This window comes from Oncorhynchus mykiss, chromosome 16, assembly GCF_013265735.2.
Source record: "Oncorhynchus mykiss isolate Arlee chromosome 16, USDA_OmykA_1.1, whole genome shotgun sequence".
NCBI classification, from domain to species: Eukaryota; Metazoa; Chordata; class Actinopteri; order Salmoniformes; family Salmonidae; genus Oncorhynchus; species Oncorhynchus mykiss.
Genome location: NC_048580.1, coordinates 56,778,720 through 56,801,330, shown reverse-complemented (window position 1 = coordinate 56,801,330; position 22,611 = coordinate 56,778,720). Strand labels below are relative to the sequence as shown.

Below are 22,611 nucleotides of genomic sequence, written 5' to 3'. Positions count from 1 at the left end.
CACCCAAAATGAGTACAGGCACGTATTTCTGTCCAAGTCGAGCACTGTATGTAACCATACCAAACGTAACATATCAAACTAATTTGAGTGTCCTGGATTTACATTTACTATGTTATGTCCAGTCTATTAGACCCGACACTGGGCATGGCAGATTTGTTCCTTATAGTGGAGAGGTACACAACACTAATAATTTATGGATGCCATAAACGCTGGTTTTCGTCTTTGCGTTTTCATAACAAGCCCAAAACCTGGATTGTCAGGTGGTCAATGGCTAATCAATGATTCAGACTGATCAGTGAAGTGCCAGGAAGACATGAAAACTAGTAGAACTTCAGCCCTCGAAGGACTGGCATGGTAGATCCCTGTCATGGAGGAACATACGGTACTTTCATTTCTCTTTTCTTCAGCTCCGTAGCCCCCTATATCATCCCTTTTATTGAAGTCTGCCTTCGGAAAGTATACTATGGCTCTTGCCATGAGGTCTGGAACTTTATGGCACAGGCAGTAGCGCAATTGAATTGTCCTCTGCTGGTTCAAGTGTTGCGTTAGCTGTTTCAGCTTCCAGCGCTATTGATGGAAGCATTGAAATTACATTTGTTCTTTGTTACTCTGGGCCTTTGAAGAAGTGTTTCCCTGTTTGCATTGGGGTGTGTGTGTGCAGGACACTCCTGGAGAAAGGGAGAGCCTCCCTGTATGTGAGCGCACAATGACATCTGCTAAGAGGTCTGGGCCTCGTTTCCCAGTTGCATTGTAACTTAAGCATTACATGATCATACTAAATGCATTGTTATTTACGAGCCAACGTTTCAAGAGTGTTTCCGTAAATAAGCAGGTGGTGTGAGCCTGTAATCATTGGGGCCGGGTTCAGTTTTTCACATGATCCCGTTGGGGGAGCTGTCCAGTTCCCTGGTGCTGAAATCGATGGCGCTGGCATCATAAGCAAACACTACTAATAGCCCACATTTCATGTGAAAAGTAGGCTAGGCCTATACATTTCGAAGACTAAGTTTTATGTATGAAAATATACTAACCATTTGTCATGTAATGTTCATAAATTTAAAGATTTGAACCACGGTCATCTTAACAGTGCTTTAGGACACTGCACACCACAATATATCTGTATCAGATCGTTTCCTTTTAGCACACAAATATATACAGTGACTAACCCTCTACTACACACATTTTGTTTTTTCATAAAAATATATATTCTGTGTCCATCACCAAAGCCTTGGAGGAAACACCACACTGAGTAAAAGCACAAGGCTGTTAGAAGCTGCACCTCAGGAAGACGTTTGGGGGTGGCGATGCTGTTATTATTTCGCCTGCTATGCCTCAGCTGGTTGGTCAGCTGATTTATACACAAGGTAGAGCAGTCTGAGTACCTCTTGTGGGAGCCTGATAGACTCCCAATGATGGGGCTGCAACGGACATGCAGATTTATATACACCAACTGACTGCGCAGACGGAGCCGCCAGGTATGTTGGATAAACAATCCGCTGAATAGCAGCCATACTGTATTATTGTTGTTCCAATGACCTGACAATGGCTTGTCATTTATAGACTTCCAGGTGTTTCTAATTTGTACCGATAAGATTCAGCTTTGTATCAAATAAAACCAAACTTGACAAAATGTTAAATACATATTTCAAATATTACATATCCTATACATTACCCATTACATTGTACGATCATGCCCATTCACATAAAAACACTTACATTGTTTTAGAAGGATTATCTTGTGAGGTAAGGCAGAAAAGAAGCCTATAAAGATGCACTTTGGCTGCTCTATGAGTGGTCAGGATCACTCCGTAGATGTGCAAAGGTTTTTAAGAGCAACAATACTAACGAAGGCTCTGGGAAAGACCTTGGCTACTAAAAGATATGATCTTGACGGTACGAATGCTCTGGGAAACAAGGTCCTGGAACGTTATGGCACAGGTGTTAATGGGCTTGCTCCATAAACACAGAACTTATGGTTAAATCCACACTTTCCTACTGAATCTCCATTCAGTGGTTGCATCTAGCAATATTACAAAACTTGCTTGATTAAATGATTCTACACAGATCCTGTTCTGATCCTACTATAAGATCACATCCAACCCAACCAACACTATACACAAAAAGTTGATCTATTGGAGAAACTACAGATTGCTATTTATGTACTTTATCGGACTGCTGTCATATGATCATTTGTGAGATTGAGGTTTAAGTGTGTCTAGTGTGCACCTTGGAGTAGTACATCCTTCTGTAAGGCATCTGTTTTAGATTGTAAAAGCAACAATCTGGTGAAGCTCTATGCTTGAGTCTTAACAATTCACATTAGCAAGTAAATGGAACTGCACCCTTGCAGCAATCAAGTGACTTAGATATAAAGAACATCATGAGCAAATAAACAAATTATGATCAGGGCATTAAATGTGTGTAGTTGAACAACTGTATAACATCTTACCCAGAATGCTTACAGTATTTGATATAATCGTTTCTACAATAGAACGCTATTCAAACATGAACAAATGTAAAATTATGTATCGTTAAAATATTATCAAAGACAGTAGAGTATGAAGATAGGCTAAAACTGCATCTCCAAATAGAAATCCCCGATCACACTTGTAGGCGATGTTATGTCGACGTTGGCATGCACAGCTCATGCATAGAAACACGTCATGGGCCAAACGTTCGTCTCGCGCTGAACTGCACATGTGCAGGATGTCAAATCAATGGCACTCCTTAATATAAAGTTTTTTTTGACGAAAACGTGTCACTTTCACGAGGTTGGAGTAATAACATGTTCAACTACTTAAGACATTGGCTCTAATCTAGGTTGTGCCTTCAGATTGAGAAAATGAACAACAAAGGAAGAATGTTTCTCATTGACTTCTAAATCCCCGGACTGGTCTGTCTGTTTCGCAAGTGTTCCCGGAAGTATCGCGATTTGGAACTTCTGGGTTTAGACACTCTGTGCTATCACCATTGGGGATTTATTACGACACTTTCTCAGGGGTACGGGAATATGATACATTCTCAGGAGAACGTCACACTGAATAATTGCACTTTTTTAAAACTATTATAATATCTGGCCAGTAGAGGGTGCTTGTGTTTAACAATTGGGGGCTCAAGACGAAAAGCCAAAACGGAAGATAACTGTTGAACAGATAGCAGAGATGCAAAAATAAAGGAATAACAGTTTTCCTTAATCATGGGGACCATGATGCTGCACAGGTATGTTAGTGCTGGGCTGGAATGAAAAGGTGCACCACCTGGATGTCCCCCATGAAAGTAGAGTAACACGGGCAAAATAAGCAATGATGATGTCTCCACCTAGCCTTGCTATTGTTCATTCAAATCTGTAAAAACTGAGGAGGTAGAGGTAGAGGTCATTTGACTGCCGCCTAAATCTTGGTTGTGACTAAAAACAGTATTTGGCAAAGGTGTCTCAGACCATAGTAGTGACAGTCACTCATCTCAGGTAGTGCGATAGACCCAGTCCACCTCTGCAAAATGGGGTGTGAATACTTGTATGTGAATCTGAAACATATCAGATCGATATAAAACAAATTCAGCTGGTCATCTACGTCAAATGTTTCCATGTGAATGGTGAGAACTGATGTAAGACACATGGTCACACTCTAAAGGTATTAGCGTTGAGGTTGCAATCCTCTAGTGTCAGATGTGTTCAGGACTTTTAATTGTCAAAAATAAAAACAGAACCACAGGAAAACAAAAATAATAAAAGGATGTACATAAAATATGGCTGTTTTGTGGAAGATCCTTCTATGGTACAGAATAATGCTTGTATATTTGACCAGGATACTAAAATGTGTAACTATTCTGATATTTTTTCAGAGCTGATCTGATTGGCCAAAATACCAATTAGTGAAAAAGAAGAAGAATTAGGCTGTTTGAAGAACATAACACAGCCTTAGTCATTGTTCCATGTATGCAATAACTAAATAAACTGCTGTACTCCTTGCACACTTTATGGCATTTCACTGAATCCCATTCACGTGCAGGATTCAAACAGGTGTTCACTGATGCAGGTTATTGAATTAACTCAAAATACAAAAACTGTAACCCAACTGTAGAGCAAAGGAGCAAGTGTATCCTTTTGTGAGTGATTTCAAATCAATAATTCAGGTCATGTTCCAAATTATTGTAAGGATAATTTCACAACTCCTGCTGATCTGCCAGGCATTGCAGTATTGATTATGTCAGTGGCATTGGCCAGCGGTGTACTTCAGTCTTCTTCATTGAAATGGATCTATGAATCTGGCATTCATTGTTTGTCAGGATCCTTGGAGAAATCCTGCATGGCATCTGAACATCCTCTCAGCAGCTCCATGCTCCAGCTGAAAAACTGCTCCGCTCTCCAAATCTTCCCGTCCCTATTTGCATAGAATCCTCTCTCCCTCTGGTCTGAGTGTAAAATATGTCTGTATTTGTTGGTATCCCGTGTCTGTGTGCATGTTGGGGTTTGTGTGTGAGAGCTGTAGAAATGTCAGAGGTGTAGTGTATAGCCAGCATCAGTCCAGTAAGGATTTGTGTGGCCAGACATAAGCCTAAAAGTGAGCCAAAGATTGACTAGTGCATCATTTGCTTATGTGTGTGTGTGTGTTTGACACCGCAATTGACAATAGTTTAAGTTCCAACTGCTGGTGGCGTGGAACAGCAGTCCCCCAGAACAGCATGTGATCAAATTCCACCACAACCACCACTTTCCTCCTGTTCTCCCCTCTACCAACCTCTAACCCATCTACTTGCCACCTGTCTGAAATAAAGATGGGGGGGGGGGGGTATATGTAAAAGGGTGCAGAGCTCCAGTTCCCCTTTAAAAAAGACCACACGGGGCCTCCAAAAAATAAAAATCCCATTTTGAATTATTTGAGTTTGTGTTTCCTCATGAACAAATTATATGTATTGCAATATTAATCGAGTATGACCATTTTTCCCGCCTCGGGGAACTGGGGATGCACTAGCTAAATAAAATCTGTACAATCATGTCAGATGCTGCAAGGTCTCTCGTAAGTCAAAAAATAGTGGAGAATAGGACTGATTGACACTGGCACCCTAACTGCTGAACATCGGTACGCTTGAATACCAAGTGGCTTGGATAAAGGGGCAGCATTACCAGAGGGCAAGACAGAGGACCCAGTCCTGCCTCTGGACACGAGTGACAATAACCAATGTCCAAAATCTACATTTCTTTAGCAGACTGGAAAGTTCAAACTCACTTTGAGGGAAAAACTTTGCTCAAGTATGAATCACATACTAGACCCTGTTATACTTATCCAAGTGAAATCACAGGTCCGCATTAAACAGCAGTGAACAGTTGTGAATGGTCTGGTATGGGAAAAGGTACTGGCTGGGACTGCCTTTGCTGTACTCAATTACTACCATTATAGACAGCTTTCCACCAACATGTCCAGATGCTGCCCTACTGCCACATTCCCTCCCTTTCTGCTTCACCCTACCTGTTGGTGCCTCCACATATTGGTCTGTCCCATCATGCTGTGTCAAAGTCTATATCCAAAAACTTTAGAGTATTGTAAGTATTTTATGGACAACTATCTGGCCAAAACGGAAATAACTGTGTGTGCCTTGCAGATACAGAAAACGGTCTGTATTTGCTCGTATTCTTTGAACATACATTGTATTTGTATGTAACTTCTACCTGGTACAGCCAGAGGAGGATGGGCCTCCCCTCAGTCTGGTTCATCTCAAGGCTTCTTTTTCTTGCCACTGGGGTTCTGCTTAGACTTTGGGGTCTAGGCCAGGTTACTGTCAAGCACTTCATGACAACTTGTAGCAAATATGGTCAACTATGGTAGCTTTCTTTAAAAAACATGCATAAATCCAAAGATGCAAATGTAGCGTTTATGAATAGATGCTTATGAAAACAAATCCCATGTCTGGATAGATAGTGCAGTGTCTGGGGCTCAGGTGAATATGATCCTGCTTTCCTTTGATGAATAGCTGATGCATTGTTTTAAAGGCCCAGTGCAGTCAAAATTCAGTTTTCCTGTGTCTGGTATTATTTTGTACAACAGCTGATGACACGTCACTAATACTGTGTATGTATGTGTTATTTCGTGATTGTATTTTCAGAAATTAACTATCTACACAGGACCTTCTAAATCAGCAAATTTGGATGGGTGGGAGTTTATTTAGGCTTTCCAAAGTGACATCGCCATGCAGTTAATTAGTTAATAGACCAATAAAGAGTTCTAAACCTCTACAGCTCGTTTTCTATTTTCCTCTTCCTCACTCAGACCACTCCCAGACCGTCCTAGTAAAATTATTGCTGGAGAAAGTTGTGCAAAAAAACTACACTAAACTAAAATGTAAGTACAATATGTAAAGTGTTGGTCCCATGTTTTATGAACTGAAATAAAATATCCTACAAATTTTCCATACACAGAAAATGCTTATTTCTCTCAAAGTTTGTTCACCAATTTGTTTACATCCCTATTAGTGAGCATTTCTCCTTTGTCAAGATAGTGCGTCCACCTGACAGGGGTGGCATATCAAGAAGCTGATGAAACATCATTACACAGGTGTACCCTGCTGGGGACAGTAAAAGGCCACTCTAAAATGTGCAGTCACAACACCAAAGAGGTCTCATGTGTGCAATTTGCAGGCGGACTGCAGGAACGTCCACCATAGCTGTTGCAAGATAATTGAATATTAATTTGTCTACCATAAGCTGCCTCCAATGTCATTTTAGAGAATTTGGCAGTACGTCCAACCGACCTCACAACCGCAGACTACATGTATGGCGTCGTGTGGGTGAGCGGTTTGCTGATGTCAAAGTTGTGAACAGAGTCCCCCAAGGTGGGGTTATGGTATGGGCGGCAGGCAGAAACTACGTACAACGAACACAATTGCGTTTTATCTATGGCAATTTGAATGCACAGAGATACCGTGACGAGATCCTGAGGGCCCATTGTTGTCATCACCTTTATGTTTCAGCATGATAATGCATGGCCCCTTAACGTAAGGCTCTGTACACAATTTCTGGAAGCTGAAAATGTCCCAGTTCTTCCATGGCCTGCATACTCACCAGACATGTCACCCATTGATAATGCTTGGGATGCTCTGGATCGACGTGTATGACAGCGTGTTCCAGTTCCTGCCAATATCCAGCAACTTCACACAGCCATTGAAGAGAAGTGGGACAACATTCCAAAGGACACAATCAACAGCCCAATTAACTCTGTGCGAAAGAGATGTGTCGTGCTGCAGGAGGCAAATGGGGGGGTCACACCAGATACCGAATGTTTCTGAAGCACGCCACTACCGTTTTTAAAGTAATCTCTGACCAACATATGCATATTCCCAGTCATGTGAAATCCAGATTCGGACCTGATTAATGTATTTCAATTGACTGATTTCATTATATGAACTGTAAATTGTTGCATTTATATTTTTGACCATTTTAAATGGGAACCCATTACAGTAAGGTACTTAATAATTGTTAACCAGAAATGATTTGATATTGATATATAAACAGCTGCATTGGGCCTTTAAAACAGCACAGCCCTGTAGAAGTGGTTTATAGCTAAAGCAATGGAGCTCAAGAGGATGAGCGCAATCTAGTAAGACTAAGGACAAGGGATGCATCTCAATAGTCCCCTCTCCTCCATGAGCACTGATCCGAGTCTGAATGTACAATATGGATGTGTGTGTTTTGGTGTCCCGTGTGTGCAAGTATGGTATGACACTGCACCTTGTTTAAGATACAAATTCTAAATTCTTCATTATAAAAAAAAGTTTCAAGTTGGCAACGTGGCGCTTGTCCCCTTCTCCATGAGCACTGATATCAAAACACATGTTACGTGAAAGCAATATTGTGAACAGCGCAGAAGAAGAGAGTAGGAAAAACAGAGACCATTGCAATGTGCCAATGGTACAGATGTGTCTAGCCAAAATCAGTGATTGTTGAGAAGTGGAAGCTTGAACTTTAGCCAAGGGTTTACACTACCCAAAGCAAACCTTGGCCTTTGCTATTAACTGGTGAACATTGCTCTATAAATCTTATAAGACTGGATGATTCTCTTCTGTTTTCCACCCTGAGTCACAGTTCAAACACCATTGCAAAGAATTCAAACCAGTTCCTCCCAAAGCTCAACTGGTCTGTAGCTTGCCATCTTTGCCATCTTTGAGAGGGAGAAAATGTGCTATTGCTATGTCACCGGTTTTTCATCCATTGTTTAACTAAACTATTTCTTATACCAGGCACTACTGGATGACCGGAGAGACCTTGTTTTTGGACCATAGTGACCAAGCATTCATTTTGTTTCATGTTTTTTTTCTTCTGAGAACTAAAACCAAATTTTTTTTGCGCTTTCCATCAAACAGTGATTTTTATCTGAACAACTTGTGTACCCTATTTTCTTTTTTAAAACATACTTCCACTGTATTTCCTAACAAAGAAAATATTTTTTTTAAGACAGACTCTCCTAATTTCAGCCTGTACCTTGTAGTTATGTTGTTGCCATGTAAGGCTGTCAGTGAACTAACGTACCGGTTTCAATATTTGCCAAATCAAAACATTGGCAACTATTAAAATATTGACTGTAGAAAGATGGTGGTATTGAAGTAGAAGCGTCTCAACCAGACTATAATAAACGTTCTACCATTTGGGAACTGAGGACATTTCATTTGGATTGTTAATTGGTTTGGTTTCTATTATTTTTCAACGTTTCCTGTTCAACTAGTTGAAGGAAAACATTTTATAAAGTTGCCAAAATGTGTACACTTACCCATTGCTGATGACCCCTGCAAATAACCTTGTCTCCCTACACCTACAGATTGGGGATGGTATAGGTAACATTATAGCTAGTGTCTGATGAATGCCAACTGAGTGAAAGTATTCTGTATGTGTTGGATATGCATGTGCTGTGAGTGATACATACTCGACTTGTAAAACATAGGTGATTCTATGGATGTGGCCTGTACTGCAGTGAGACTAGGGTCACAGGATAAGGCAGATGTGTCAGCTTCCTTGTCCTCAACATCTTCAGCCTCCTCTTCCTCACCCTCCTCTTCGGGCCGCTCTGCCAACAACCTCTGGGGCATCCTAGCTGACCTCTGACCCTGAGGTCAAAATATTCAGAGAGGTCGACATCAGCTTATTTGGGGTTAAATGTACTCATACTATGTGAGTGATTGTGTCAGGTGTCAGCTTTATCCATTTCAAAAGGTAACAATCTCAACATACATTCTTCACAAAAACAAAATAAGGACAACATGCAGAAAAGAAAAAAAATCTTAGGCAGTCACTTAACCAAAACAGCCTATTTTGAACCACGGGTTACCTTAGGGCCAAGTTTGGCTGCTGCTCTCCTCTGTGGGCGTTGCTTGGTTTTAGTCTCTTTGGAGTTGGAGAGCGTCTTCATAGTGGCAGCCGCGTGCCGCAGGATGCAGTCTGTGCCGCAGTAAACGGAGTCGGGCAGGGCGTGCTTACTGCACCCTGAGCCGATGCACTGGGGTAGGGAACCGTCCAACTCCATCTCAGCCTCAGCAACCATCTCTGTCACCTCCTGCACCACAGCCTCCTAGGACCAGACTCACGTCAGCACACATCTCAAACATGCAAATAAACACCATGGTTAAAATGTAGTCAAGTTTGTGCCGTACAAAGCAAGGAAAGCCATATAACACCACAAACTACAATTTATTTCCTTGCTTGCTAGCAAAGGAATCAGTGTTTTTTTTGTTGTTGTTCTCACCTCGCTGGCCTGCTCCTCATGTACAATCTCCTCCTCCCCCGAGTAGGGCAGTGTCAGGCAGTCAGGGGAGCTCTGCTGGGGGTCTGGCTGGCTCTGGCTCTTGTTGGTGCAGGTGGCGCAGATCCAGTCTCGTCCACTCCTCTCAAGCTTTCGGCCTTGAATCTCGCTGACGCCAACGCAGTCGCCATGGAACCACTCCAGACAATTGTCGCAGGAGATCATGAACCTGGATAAGGAATCAGAAGAGCAATAAGAAAATGTCAGCTAAAGAACAACTAAAATCAACAACCAGACAATTTTGGAATAGACGTGCGGCAGATGGAAAGAGCCGAGATGTAGAGTTGCTAAACCAAAAACATACGGCTTGCTTGTTTGTTTTCACAGATGAATACCGTCCAGGACAATGCAACACACATACCTTTTGTTGTGCCTCTGTCGACAGATGCAGTAAAGGGCATGGGGGTTGTAGCCCTCACTGTCCGATATGCTAGAATACTCAGACTTTTCTTCCTCGATCCTCTCCTCCTCTTCCACCTCGTCCTTTGCCTCTGTTACATTATCATTTTGGCTAGCCTTTTCTTCTGTTGTTTCTGGATCAGACTCAAGAGGTGGCATAGAGTCTGAGCTCGACTGTTGAGAAGGAGAAGGGCTTTGAGACTCTACCACAACCTTCTCAGGACTCCTCTCCCTTTCCTCCTGAGGCTGATGCACCTGCTGCGGTTCCAACTCATTTACAAAAATAACCTCCTCTTCATCCGCAGTGCTCGACTCTGGCTCTACACCCCTACCCCTCCCACGCCCCCTACCTCTACCACGTCCTCTACCTCTCCCTCTCCCTCTTCCCCTCCCCCTCCCTCTGACCCCCCTCCCCCTGGACTCCCCTCTCCCCCTAATGCTCAGCCGCTCCTGGAGCTGCTTCAGGGTCAGCTCATCACTGTCCTCCTCAATACTAGAGGCAACTTCCACGACCCTACTAGCCCCATAGCTAGGGGCAGGGGCAGCCATAGTTTGGGCAGGAGCAGTCATGGGCATGTAGTCCTCCTCCTTCTCCCCAAGTAGAGAAAAAGCAGTGCCAAATGCAGATCCAAAGTCCTGCCAAGAGGTGGGATCTAGGCTGCCACCTGGGCAGGGCTCTTGGGGATCTGAGGAAGGCTCTGTGTCCATTGGAATTGGGGAGGCCGTTCCAGAGTACTCCAGGTCGGCTGGGACGCTTCTTCTCCCCCCTCGCCCACGTCTTGAATAGGTCTTGGCTGGGCGGCCTCTGCCCCGACGTGTGGGTAGGGGTGGAGATTCTGGATCTTCAATCTCATCCAATCCCACAAACTCTCTTCTGGCAACCGTGGTCCGCCTGAAGCCCCAGGTCTTTTTGAACTCGCTGATGGTCGGCCTAGCACTCCTCTCGGCCCCCTCCACCTGCTCTGCATCTATTCTGTGCTCCTCTACACCAAGGAGAACAGCAAGGATAGAAAAACAATGACAGAAAATGTATCATCATCTCCATCCAATCACATCATTTGGACAGCTAACGCACAGTCCATTACATTAAGACTAAAAGGGGAAGGAAAATAGTTAAGGTAATACCTGTATCAGTGCCAGTGATGTCATGGATCTCATTGATATCCATAAAGCCCTCCATGGTAGACCTGTCAAATTAAGATAATTAAGATAAAAATACAAATGTTATCCAATCTACCAGAAATGCTGTTGATTGAAATGAAGCACATTTACACTTCGAGAGACTTGAAGAGCAGTCCATCACTTTGCATTAATCGTTAAGTCCATTGACACATGGGTGCGTCAGTATAGGTAACAAAACATCCCAATCAAAATCTGTCAGTTTAAGCTAGACATATCAGTCTTGCATGGGCTGCTTCTCAATCCAACACATCCACCGATGTCGGCCTTCCGCATCTGCGGTGGAAGGTGGGCAAGCTACAGTGGTGTTTGTCAGACCATGAGACATCCTGAAAATAGGTCTTCTAACAAAAACGTCTGTAGCGTCAGAACGGTTTGGCCAACAATAATATGGAAAATAGATTCTCACGATGGTGTTCTCCGTTTTGCTCTATAAACATCACGGGACTCATCTGAAGTCAGTAATTGATGTGCCAACATGTTTGTAGCGTCTGTACCGTATAGGATACAAACTAACGGAATCCCACTGTGGAAAGGGAAGATTCCAACGAACACGATGTTCATCGTTTTGCTTTACAACACCTACAAGTGTCAACAGGACTCGTCTGACTGTAACCAGTACCAGTTATAAAACAATTAATGGAAGTATAAAAAGGTAGAGTGCCCCACCCACAAAAAATAAATATTTTCCTTAGCTTTCTTATATCTCCTAGATATACAGTTAAAGTCGGAAGTTTACATACACTTAGGTTGGAGTCATTAAAACTCGATTTTCAACCACTCCACAAATTTCTTGTTAACAAACTATAGTTTTGGCAAGTCGGTTAGGACATGTACTTTGTGCATGACAAGGAATTTTTCCAACAATTGCTTACAGATTAGTTCACAAATAATTAACTGTTATCACAATTTCAGTGGGTCAGAAATGTACATACACTAAGTTGACGGTGCCTTTAAACAGCTTGGGAAAATTAAGAAAATGATGTCATGGCTTTTGAATCTTCTAATAGGCTAATTAAAATCATTTGTGTCAATTGGAGGTGTACCTGTAGATGTATTTCAAGGCCTACCTTCAACCTCAGTGCCTCTTTGCTCGACATCATGGGAAAATCAAAAGAAATCAGCCAAGACCTCAGAAAAAATAATTGTAGACCTCCACAAGTCTGGTTATAAGCAATTTCCAAACGCCTGAAGGTACCACGTTCATCTGTTCAAACAATAGTATGCAAGTATAAACACCATGGGACCACGCAGCCGTCATAACGCTCAGGAAGGAGACGCGCTCTGTCTCTTAGAGATGAACGAACTTTGGTGGGAAAAGTGCAAATCAATCCCAGAACAGCAGCAAAGGACCTTGTGATGATGCTGGAGGAAACAGGTACAAAAGTATCTATGTCCACAGTAAAACGAGTCCTATATCGACATAACCTGAAAGGCCGCTCAGCAAGGAAGAAGCCAAACCGCCAGAATACAGTTTGCAACTACACATGGGGACAAAGATCATACTTTTTGGAGAAATGTCTTCTGGTCTGATGAAACAAAAATAGAACTGTTTGGCCATATGTTTGGAGGAAAAGGGGGATGCTTGCAAGCCGAAGAACACCAACCGTGAAGCACAGGGGTGGCAGCATCATGTTGTGGGGGCGCTTTGATCCAGGAGCGACTGGTGCACTTCACAAAATAGATGGCATCACGAGGCAGGAAAATTATGTGGATATTTTGAAGCAACATCTCAAGACATCAGTCAGGAAGTTAAAGCTTGGTCGCAAATGGGTCTTCCAAATTAACAATGACCCCAAGCATACTTCTAAAGTTGTGGCAAAATGGCTTAAGGACAACAAAGTCAAGGTATTGGAGTGGCCATCACAAAGCCCTGACCTCAATCCTATAGAACATTTGTGTGGGCAGAACTGAAAAAGCATGTGTGAGCAAGGAAGCCTACAAACCTGACTCAGTTACACCAGCTGTCAGGAGGAATGGGCCAAAATTCACCCAACTTATTGTAGGAAGCCTGTGGAAGGCTACCCGCAACATTTGACCCAAGTTAAACAATTTAAAGGCAATGCTACCAAATACTAATTGAGTGTATGAAAACTTCTGACCCACTGGGAATGTGATGAAATAAATAAAAGCTTAAATAAATCACTACTATTATTCTGACATTTCACATTCTTAAAATAAAGTGATGACCCTAACTAACCTAAAACAGGGAATATTTACTGGGATTAAATGTCAGGAATTGTGAAAAACTGAGTTTAAATGTATTTGGCTAAGGTGTATGTAAACTTCCGACTTCAACTGTATGTGATAAGGAGGTGAAGATTTCCCAGTTAGCTGACGATACAACCCAGTTTTTGAGAAATGAAAATCAGGTTCCAGTAACCCTACATACAGCAAAATGTGAAATTTTACCAATATTTAGCACTTAAAAACACAGTGAGTCCTGGAATTTCTGTAAACGATGTTGTAACCTACTACTTAGGTGTCAAAATTAAATGTATTTGGCTAAGGTGTATGTAAACCTCTGACTTCATCTGTAAGAAATACATTTTTTTTTAAATGTAAAAAATGTGTTGTACTTTTATTTAACTAGGCAAGTCAGTTAACAAATTCTTATTTATAATGATGGCCTGTCCTGGCAAAACCTGGACAACACTGGGCCAATTGTGTGTCGCCATATGGGACTCCCAATCATGGCCGGATGTGATACAGCCTGGATTCGAACAAGGGACTGTAGTGACACCTCTTGGACTGAGATGCAGTGCCTTAGACCGCTTCGCCACTCGGGAGCCCCGAAGTAGCCACCCGTGGCAAAGTAACAGACACATCTCAACATAAACTGTTCATAGGAGACTGTGTGAATCAGGCCTTCATGGTCGAATTGCTGAAAAGAAACCACGAATGCCTTACGATTTATTTTTAGGACTGCCTGTTTTGCCATTTCTGAATGTGTTATTTAATGCTTTTCTATGGGCTATATTAGTAAAGGCCAAACGCAATATTTTGTATTTTATTTTTTGAATTTTACCCCCTTTTCTCCCCAATTTCGTGGTATCCAATTGTTTTAGTAGCTACTCTTGTCTCACCGCTACAACTCCCGTACGGGCTCGGGAGAGACGAAGGTTGAAAGTCATGCGTCCTCCGATACACAACCCAACCAAGCCGCACTGCTTCTTAACACAGCGCGCATCCAACCCGGAAGCCAACCGCACCAATGTGTCGGAGGAAACACCGTGCACCTGGCAACCTTGGTTAGCGCGCACTGCGCCCGGCCCGCAACAGGAGTCACTGGTGCGCGATGAGACAAGTATATCCCTACCGGCAGAAACCCTCCCTAACCCGGACAACGCTAGGCCAATTGTGCGTCGCCCCACGGACCTCCCGGTCACGGCCGGTTACGACAGAGCCTGGGCGCGAACTCAGAGTCTCTGGTGGCACAGCTGGCGCAGCAGTACAGAGCCCTTAACCACTGCGCCACCCGGGAGGCTAAACTCAATATTTTATCAAACAATAAAAAATATACACAGTCCCAGTCAAAAGTTGACACACCTACTCATGTTCTCTTTATTTTTTACTATTTTGTACATTGTAGAATAATAGTGAAGACATCAAAACTATGAAATAACACATATGGAATCATGTAGTAACCAAAAATGTGTTAAACAAATCAAAAATATACTCTTCAAAGTAGCCACCCTTTGCCTTGATTCCAGCTTTGTACACTCTTGGCATTCTCTCAACCAGCTTCATGAGGTAGTCACTTGGAATGCATTTCAATTAACAGGTGTGCCTTGTTGAAAATGTCTTTGTGGAATTTCTATACATCTTAATGCATTTGAGACAATCAGTTGTATTTTTACAAGGTAGGGGTGGTACACAGAAGACAGCCCTATTTGGTCAAAGACCAAGTCCATATTATGGCAAGAACAGCTCAAATAAGCAAGCTATCATGAAACTGTCTCTCATGAAGACCACTACAGGAAAGGATGACCCAGAGTTACCTCTGCTGCAGAGGACAAGGTCATTAGTTACCAGCCTCAGAAATTGCAGCCCAAATAAATGCTTCACAGAGTTCAAGTAACAGACACATTTCAACATCAACTGTTCATAGGAGACTGCGTGAATCAGGGCTTCATGGTCCATTGCTGCAAAGAAACTACTATTAAAAGGACACCAATAATAAAGAAGAGACTTGCTTGGGCCAAGAAACACAAGCAATGGACATTAGACCGGTGGAAATTAGTGATGCACCGATATTACAATTTTGTCCGATACCTGATATTTCCCTTGCCCAAAAAAAACAGATACCGATAACCGATTTTAAAAACGTTAAGCATTCTAGTTAGAGGTCGACCGATTATGATTTTTCAACGCCAATTCCGATAATTGGAGGACCAAAAAAGTGCTCTTCTTTTCTTTTTAAAAATATACTTATTTTAACTTTAACTTAACATAATACATAACTAAAATCAATTGTCTCAAATAAATAATGAAACATGTTCAATTTGGTTTAAATAATGCAAAAACAGTGTTGAGAAGAAAGTAAAAGTGCAATATGTGCCATGTAAAAAGCTAACGTTTAAGTTTCTTGCTCAGAACATGAGAATATATTAAAGCTGGTGGTTCAATTTAACATGAATCTTCAATATTCCCAGTAAGAAGTTTTAGGCTGTAGTTAATATAGGACGTGTTGACTATTTCTCTCTACACCATTTCTATTTCATATACCTTTACTATTGGATGTTGTTTTAGGCACTTTAGTATTGGCAGCCTAATCTCGGGAGTTGATAGGCTTGAAGTCATAAACAGTGATGTGCTTCAAGCATTGCTAAGAGCTGCTGGCAAACGCGGTAAAGTACAGTTTGAATGCTTACGAGCCTGCTGCTGCCTACCACCACTCAGTGCTTTATCAAATCATAGACTTAATTATAATATAATAAATAAAAACACAGAAATTCGAGCCTTTGGTCATTAATATGGTCAAATCCAGAAACTATAATTAAAAAAATCATAATGTTTATTCTTTCAGTGAAATACGGAACTGTTTCGTATTTTATTGAACGGGTGGCAACCCTAAGTCTAGATATTGCTGTTTACATTACACAACCTTCAATGTTATGTCATAATTATGTCAAATTTGGGCAAATTAATGACGGTCTTTGTTAGGAAGAAATGGTCTTCACAGTTTGCAAAGAGCCAGGCGGCCCAAACTGCTGCATATACCGACTCTGCTTGCACTGAACGCAAGAGAAGTGACACAAATGTCCTAGATAATACTGCCTGCTAACATGGATTTATTTTAACTAAATATGCAGGTTTAAAAATATATACTTCTGTGTATTGATTTTAAGAAAGGCATTGGTGTTCATGGTTAGGTACATTTGTGCAACAATTGTGCTTTTTTTGCGAATGTGCTTTTGGTAAATCATCACCAGTTTGGCGAAGTTGAAGTAGGCTGTGATTCGATGGTAAATTAACAGGCACTGCTTTGATTATATGCAACGCAGGACAAGCTAGTTAACTACACATGGTTGATGTATTACTAGGTTAACTCGTGATTCTGTGAAGATGGATTGTTTTCAATAAGTTAAGTTTAATGCTAGCTAGCAACTTACCTTGGCTCCTTGCAGCCACAAGGTCCTTCTGATGCTGCACACTGTAACAGGTGGTCAGCCTGCCATGCAATCTCCTTGTGGATTGTTTTGTAATCGGCCATTATCGTCATCCAAAATGGCCGTTTACTGATTGTTAAGAAAACTTGAAATCGGCCATCATTCACTTACTTGCTATGCTGGTTCGCTGTTCATTTGTTCAGTTGTTTAATTCTCAACCAGCATTTCTATGGACCGCCGTTTGGGTCTTTGCGTGTCAAAAAATACACTATTTGACATGTCAAAAAACCCTACTTGACGTGTCAAGAATCAATGAATCACAACGATTCATCGATACGTGTTCTATGATGCTGGTAAAGTTGTCTCGCGAAACTACAGTGCTGGTCATGAAAAAAATAGCTAGCTCATGGACACAATCAATGTTCTTCCCCAAAAACATAGCAAAACGACAATCTGTTTCAGTAGCTATAGTTTGCTAGATTACTAAACTCAGCCCAAAAAAAAATTCCTCTCACTGTCAACTGTGTTTATAAATATTTGTATGAACATAAGATTAAACATCTGAGACAAGTTCCACAGACATGTGACTAACAGAAATGGAATAATGTGTCCCTGAACAAAGCCAGTATCTGGTGTGGCCACCAGCTGCATTAAGTACTGCAGTGCATCTCCTCCTCATGGACTGCACCAGATTTACCAGTTCTTGCTGTGAGATGTTACCCCACTCTTCCACCAAGGTACCTGCAAGCTCCCGGACATTTCAGGGGTGAATGGCCCTAGCCCTCACCCTCCGATCCAACAGGTCAAAGACGTGCTCAATGGGATTGAGATCCGGACTCTTCGCTGGCCATGGCAGAACACTGGAATTCCTGTCTTGCAGGAAATAACGCACAGAACGAGCAGTATGGCTGATGGCATTGTCATGCTGGAGGGTCATGTCAGGATGAGCCTGCAGGAAGGGTACCACATGAGGGAGGTGGTGGACTTCCCTGTAACGCACAGCGTTGAGATTTCCTGCAATGACTACAAGCTCAGTCCGATGATGCTGTGACACACCACACAAGACCATGACTGACGGACCCTCCACCTCCAAAACGATCCCGCTCCAGAGTACAGGCCTCGGTGTAACGCTCATTCCTTCGACGATAAACACGAATCCGACCATCACCCCGGGTGAGACAAAACTGCTACCCATCAATGAAGAGCACTTTTTGCCAGTTCTGTCTGTGGGTTTGTGCCCATAGGCGACGTTGTTGCTGGTGATGTCTGGTGAGGACCTGCCTTACCACAGGCCTACAAGCCCTCAGTCCAGCCTCTCTAGGCCTATTGCGGACAGTCTAAGCACTAATAGAGGGATTGTGTGTTCCTGGTGTGACTCGGGCAGTTGTTGTTGGCATCCTGTACCTGTCCCGCAAGTGTGATGTTCGGATGTATCGATCCTCTGCAGGTGTTGTTACACGTGGTCTGCCACTGCGAGGGCGATCAGCTGTCCGCCCTGTCTCCCTGTATCCCTATCTAAGGCGTCTCACAGTACGGACATTGCAATTTATTGCCCTGGCCACATCTGCAGTTCTCATGCCTCAGGCACGTTCACGCAGTTGAACAGGGACCTTGGGCATCTTTCTTTTGGTGTTTTTCAGGGTCCGTAGAAAGACCTCTTTAGTGTCCTAAGTTTTCATAACTGTGACCTTAATTGCCTACCGTCTGTAAGCTGTAAACAGCAAGCTATTTATTTTTATGAACTGAAGTTCAATTTCAATAGGCAAACAACAAGTGGCAACCTAGCTAATACTTACAAGGATTCCTTAATCATTGCTAAGAATAATGAAAATGACTGCAGTTTCTACTGGTCATTGTTTTCAGGCTGGTTGTGTTGGTGCTAGCTAGGTACCAGGCTAAAGCTAGCTACCTCAGAAGTTGCGGTCGAACAAATGATGCTTTATTACCTACGCGGTATTGTAAACACATCGTTCATGGCCGGTGTTTGCTGACTTTGTTGTACAGCTTTTGACAGTGCTACTGTATATTTTTTTGACACGCAAAGACCCATACGGATATAGTATGTATGTCATGAAGCTAATAGCAGTGACGCTATTACTGTGTAACTCCGGTAGGGCAACATCTGAAAAATAGCGCACTTGGTAGTGTTAACCGGTGCTCGACCAGTCTGCGAAAGCCAACATCACCCACAACAGAAAACGGTTGATTTTCAAGGGCAATGAATTCCATTATCTTGGCTTTAATGGATTTTGCCTTTGAGTTGTCTCGCTGAAATGTTGTTACTCTTGTTACTCAAATGACTGCTTGACTTGTTGACTACTCGATCCACACAGCAGACATTGTGGGCTAGTTTAGGAATGCTGTGTTAGACTTATAGCGCAAAATTTTACTTGGCGTCATTACGCCATGTACCTTCGTTATATAGGTATGCACGTCAGCTTGACATCGATTTTGCACATCAGCCAATGCCGATGTTGACATTTTTAGCTAATATCGTCTGATTCTGATATGTTCACTGATATATTGTGCATCCCAAGTGGAAATCTGTCCTTTGGTCTTATGAGTCCAAATTTGAGATTTTTGGTTCCAGAATAGGTGGATGCAGAATAGGTGAACGGATGATCTCTGCTTGTGTCGTTTCCACTGTGAAGCATGGAAGGGGGTGTGTGATGGTGCTTTGCTGGTGACACTCAGTGATTTATTTAGAATTCATGGCACACTTAACCAGCATGGCTACCACAGCATTCTGCAGCGATACACCATCCCATCTGGTTTGCACTTAGTGGGACTGTCATTTGTTTTTCAACAGGACAATGACCCAACACACCTCCAGGCTGTTTAAGGGCTATTTGACCAAGGAGAGTGATGGAGTTGACCTGGCCTCCTCAACCACCCGACCTCAAACCAATTGAGATGGTTTGGGATGAGTTGGAACAGAGTGAAAGAAAAGCAGTCAACAAGTGCTCAGCATATATGGGAACTCCTTCAAGACTGTTGGAAACGCATTCCAGGTGAAGCTGGTTGAGAGAATGCCAAGACTGCGCAAAGCTGGCATCAAGGCAAAGGGTGGCAACTTTTTTCGTTACTACATCATTGCATTTTTGTGTTATTTCATAGTTTTGATGTGTTCACTATTATTCACCAATGTAGGAAACAGTAAACCATTAAGTAAAACCCTTGAGTAGCTGTGTCCAAACTTTTGACTGGTACTGAATATATCTAAAGGGGTCCTTAAATTTAAAAAATAAATAAATAGCTACCATCTTTAAATAACCACCTGTGAAATCACATCACCTGATGTAAATAACTGACAGTAGCTCACTACATGACGCTTGCTAACACTGGGCCTACCTGAGCCCATTGAAATATAATTAATCATTCTAGTTCACTGGCTGGGCCGCACTAACGCCCTGTACCAGAGTTATACACAAGCCAAGTTTGAATTCAGAATCAGACTAGCATAAAAAAAATAAGATGCATCTAGCTCGTAGACAAGACTATGAGCATTATGTCATGACTAGAAAGAGACATCACTTGGGTGTTCAAAAACCGTGCATCCCCCCATGTCCATAACATCAAACAAAGACCATTTCTGATCAAGTATTCCTCCCTCATTCATCCCGTTGAAAATGTGAATTTCAAGCAGGACTTGCTGTTTACTACAGAGGCTTGTAAAATAGACATACTGTTAATTTTAGAAGTTGCGTTGTAACACTGACACCGCAAAATTGAAGATTAATGAAGTCTACCACTGAAATATTACATTACTGCCACTGAATGAAACCATCGATGTAGGCAAGTAGCTAGCTAACGCTTTATCTAGTGACTAAAATAAAAGTATGCCGTTTTAAAAAACTAGACTAGACACCCTCCCCCCACCTAGCAAGCTAGCTAACAAGCTAACGTTAGTGCAAACATTCCACGAGCTGAAGTTAACTAACGTTAGCAACCTAGCTTGCTATCCAAGCGGCGTGTGTAGTGGTATTATATCTAACAGTAGAACTACCAAACATTATTGATATAAAATTAAAATAACATACTAGCTAGCAAGCCTACCTGGCGTTAGCTAGTTAACTGGCCTATGCTATTCACAGGGTCAAGGAGCCTTACCGCGTGACAATGTTTTAATGTAATTTAATTTGGCTAGCTTGCGTCTAACTAACTGTTGTTGTAAAATATAATTGTATTAATACATCTTACGATATATTTTAAACAATAGCTAGCTACCTTACTGGTTATCCAGTTGTGTTCTGTCGTAGGAAAACGTCTACACAGCCTTCCATTTTGTCTTCTCCTCCACTGTGTTGTTGCGTTCACGACAACTTGGAACTACGAAATCTCCGACCTACGACCTCAGTGCGTTCAAGACAACTGGGACCGCGGAAAAAAACGAGCAACGACTTGTAATACATTTTTGACCGGTCATCCAAATCGAAATGTATGCTGCGTCCATACCAAAGTGGGAAGGTGATAATAACCAGTTGTGAAGTTGTAAATACAAGTTGAATGCATTCACATGCTTTGAAATCCATGAGAAACATGATTGGCTAGTGGCAAATACGCTGTGTCAACCATAAACTAAAAGTACAGCTAGGGGTGAAATAAGTATAGCCAGTTATAAGTGTAATAATGTCTTAGCAGATTATAAGAAAAGGCAATCAGTTTAAAGTGGAGAAGGAATGTAACATCTACTGTTACAGGAAACTCACTCTACATCTAAAGATGAAGTTGCGTGAAAAAAAGACTGGGGTGGTGAAATCATTTTCTGTCATGGACAAAGGAACTCAAAAAAGGTAATGATACTAATTAACAATGATTTCGATCTGAATGTGTAAACTGTCAGGAAAGATCCACAAGGAAGATAATTTGGCTTATGGCTGAAAGGCCTGAAGGAAAAGAGATTGAGGCTTTTTTGTGCTATTTTTGCATATTGAAGACATTTAATGTTTCGGAAATGGGGGAGAGTAGTGCGGACGAAGTGGAGGAAATTGAGAAAAAGTTGGTGAAGCAACAGTTGTGCTGGAATGCCAACAATATGGGTGTCAGTTCTGATGGTATGGAGCGGGAGGATGAGGGTCAAGGACCGGAATGATAGTGAAAAGACATAGAAAGAAGAGAGATCATTATACCAAAAGCCGTAGAGCATCTAGTAGAGAAAGCATAAAGAGGGCCAATGAAGCAAAAGTAATAATGTGTTGCAGTGGAAAGTGGTGATAGTGTTTGATGAGACAACAGGGCCTCATTTACACCAAATCTGACCAACTAATGCCGCAGAGAAAGAGGTAGATGAAGTCAAATTAGCTTGGTTCATTGGAAATGGTAGACTGTTAATATTTTTTGCTTTGTAGCCAGGCTCATCAAGAGAAGATTCTGAAAATGGAAAAGCTTAATGGGAAGAAGATTAAAAGCCTTGTCCCTGGTGCTTATGCTAGATTGCGGGGAGTCATCACTGGGGTTCCCATATCTATATCCATAGATAATATTGAAGAAAATGTGAAGAGAGGAAGAGTGATTGAAGCCAAAAGGTTGACCAATAGAAAATCTTGCGCTCATGAATGTGCAGTGTTAAAGGACACTTTGATCATGAATAAAAGTAGAAATGCCAGGGTGAAGGTTATTGTGGAGATGGCAAAAGA

General features: G+C 42.0%; 2 protein-coding genes across 4 annotated transcripts in view; both read right to left on the bottom strand.

Annotated features, from left to right (window-relative positions):
- si:ch73-181d5.4 (death-inducer obliterator 1) overlaps nt 1-10,548 on the bottom strand; it is a 29,663-nt gene extending 19,115 nt beyond the window's left edge. For 2 of the 3 annotated variants that reach the window (XM_036947369.1, XM_036947370.1), the window contains exons 1-5: nt 10,147-10,548; nt 9,729-9,954; nt 9,315-9,554; nt 8,913-9,093; nt 8,760-8,801 (exon numbers count right to left, since the gene is read on the bottom strand). In XM_036947369.1, the coding sequence (XP_036803264.1) occupies nt 8,760-8,801; nt 8,913-9,093; nt 9,315-9,554; nt 9,729-9,954; nt 10,147-10,343 (886 nt within the window). In that variant the 5' untranslated portion in view covers nt 10,344-10,548. The remainder of the gene's footprint in view (nt 1-8,759; nt 8,802-8,912; nt 9,094-9,314; nt 9,555-9,728; nt 9,955-10,146) is intronic. The other variant, XM_036947368.1, reaches the window with a different exon arrangement.
- LOC118939462 (death-inducer obliterator 1-like) lies at nt 10,402-21,343 on the bottom strand. The gene is made up of 4 exons (XM_036945791.1): nt 21,203-21,343; nt 11,310-11,371; nt 10,553-11,167; nt 10,402-10,439 (listed from the first exon to the last, which is right to left on the bottom strand). Exons 2-4 carry the CDS (start codon nt 11,362-11,364, stop codon nt 10,402-10,404), a joined length of 708 nt encoding a protein of 235 aa, XP_036801686.1. The 5' UTR covers nt 11,365-11,371; nt 21,203-21,343.
- Between the last annotated feature and the right edge of the window lie 1,268 nt (nt 21,344-22,611).

Excerpts from the sequence above, each read along its gene's own strand:
- LOC118939462 (XM_036945791.1), bottom strand. The coding sequence starts at position 11,364 with ATGGAGGGCTTTATGGATATCAATGAGATCCATGACATCACTGGCACT. Across the intron at positions 11,168-11,309 it reads CATCACTGGCACTGATACAG|AGGAGCACAGAATAGATGCA; the intron begins GTATTACCTTAA and ends TCCTTGGTGTAG. Across the intron at positions 10,440-10,552 it reads GGGAAGAGGGAGAGGGAGAG|GTGCATCAGCCTCAGGAGGA; the intron begins GTAGAGGACGTG and ends GAACCGCAGCAG.